The following is a 1,421-nucleotide window of genomic DNA, read 5'->3' on the forward strand; positions in this document are numbered from 1 at the left end:
GGAGGCTGAGGCAGGAGCATCGCTGGAGCCCAGGAGTTTGAGGTTGCTGTGAGCTAGGCTGATGCCACGGCACTCTAGCCCGGGCAACACAGAGAGACTCTGTCTCAAAAAAAACAAAAAAAACAAAACCCTTACTTAGGACACGGCTTAGACAATATGCTGTCCCATAATTATTAGGTCTTCTAGACCTGCACAGTCAACTATGGTAGCCACTATGGTAGCTACAAGTGGCCAATGAACACTTGAAATGTGGCTAGTTCAAATTGAGATGGGTCAGTGCCCAGGGTGGGGGTGGCAGGGAGGTAAAAAATAAATAAATAAATAAAAACAAAAAAACAAATTGAGATGTATTATAAGTGCAAAATATACAAAATTTTGAATACTAAGAAAAAAATTATAATTGTGTATAATTAATAATTTTTGTATTGATTACATGGTAAAATTTCATTTTAAATATAGTGGGTTAAATATAATATTAAACATAATTTTACCTTAAAAAAAATCTTGAAAAAATTGTAGCTACTAGAAAAATTTAAATTACATACGGGCTCACAATTTATTGCTATTAGACAGCCTTGATCTACACAAAGCAGGAGTGTAGGAAAAGCACTAGCATTCTCCAAGTACGAGTTAATTTCAATAGCTAAGGGGCTCACAACTCCCTCCTTTCCTATTTAGGTATTTCACAATTAGCCCTTTATGCTTCTTCATCTAAAGTTATAATCTAATCTACTGTCTTTTTTCTGTTCTTTAAGCTCAAAACTTCAGGGAAATGAAAAAATTTCCTTCATGCTTGAATGCTCAGGGATAGCTATTACATAAGAAGGGCACCAATTATGTATAAATTAAAGCTAGTTTATAACTATTTTGAATATATATAAAAACAGAGCCTTTATAAAGTACATCAAAATTATTTACATTTCAACATATACTAGCTATATAAACACGGCAAAGAAATTTTCCGAAAAAAAGAATTAACTACTTAGCACCTACCTTGCTTACCTCCTCTTCATATTCTCTTCTCAGTTCCCCAGGTTTACTTAATAGACGAACTGGCGGATGGTCATCGACTGTTTCATATTTAAAAAATAATAATATATTACAGGCAGCATAGAATATTATGGGTAACCTGGTCTTCCATTGAAACTGTATTAATATAAAAATGCAAAATTAAAATAAAACATACAATTATTATATTAATAGCTACGGCAGTATTTTCTTTCGGAATTCCATTTAAAAAAGCTAGGGGGTTTTGATTCAAAATGGCACAGGAATGCATATACTTAACCCTTCCTCTAGACTCCATTAAAATAACAGCAAAGGAATTTTTAAAAAATGTAATCTAATCTGCTGGGCACAGTGGCTGGCAGTGGCGGACGCCTATAATGCCAGGGACTGGGGAAGCTGAGGTGAGAGGTTCG

The 1,421-nt window shown here is 34.5% G+C and overlaps 1 protein-coding gene across 1 annotated transcript in view; it reads right to left on the minus strand.

The window, feature by feature from the left end:
• Window positions 1–1,421, minus strand: part of RNF168 (ring finger protein 168, E3 ubiquitin protein ligase) — a 23,202-nt gene that overhangs the window by 10,719 nt on the left and 11,062 nt on the right. The window contains exon 2 of the mRNA XM_012640787.1: window positions 994–1,070. Coding sequence (XP_012496241.1) covers window positions 994–1,070 — 77 coding nt within the window. The remainder of the gene's footprint in view (window positions 1–993; window positions 1,071–1,421) is intronic.

The sequence above is a fragment of the Propithecus coquereli genome, unplaced genomic scaffold (genome assembly GCF_000956105.1).
Source record: "Propithecus coquereli isolate 6110/MARCELLA unplaced genomic scaffold, Pcoq_1.0 Scaffold10, whole genome shotgun sequence".
Lineage (NCBI taxonomy): Eukaryota > Metazoa > Chordata > Mammalia > Primates > Indriidae > Propithecus > Propithecus coquereli.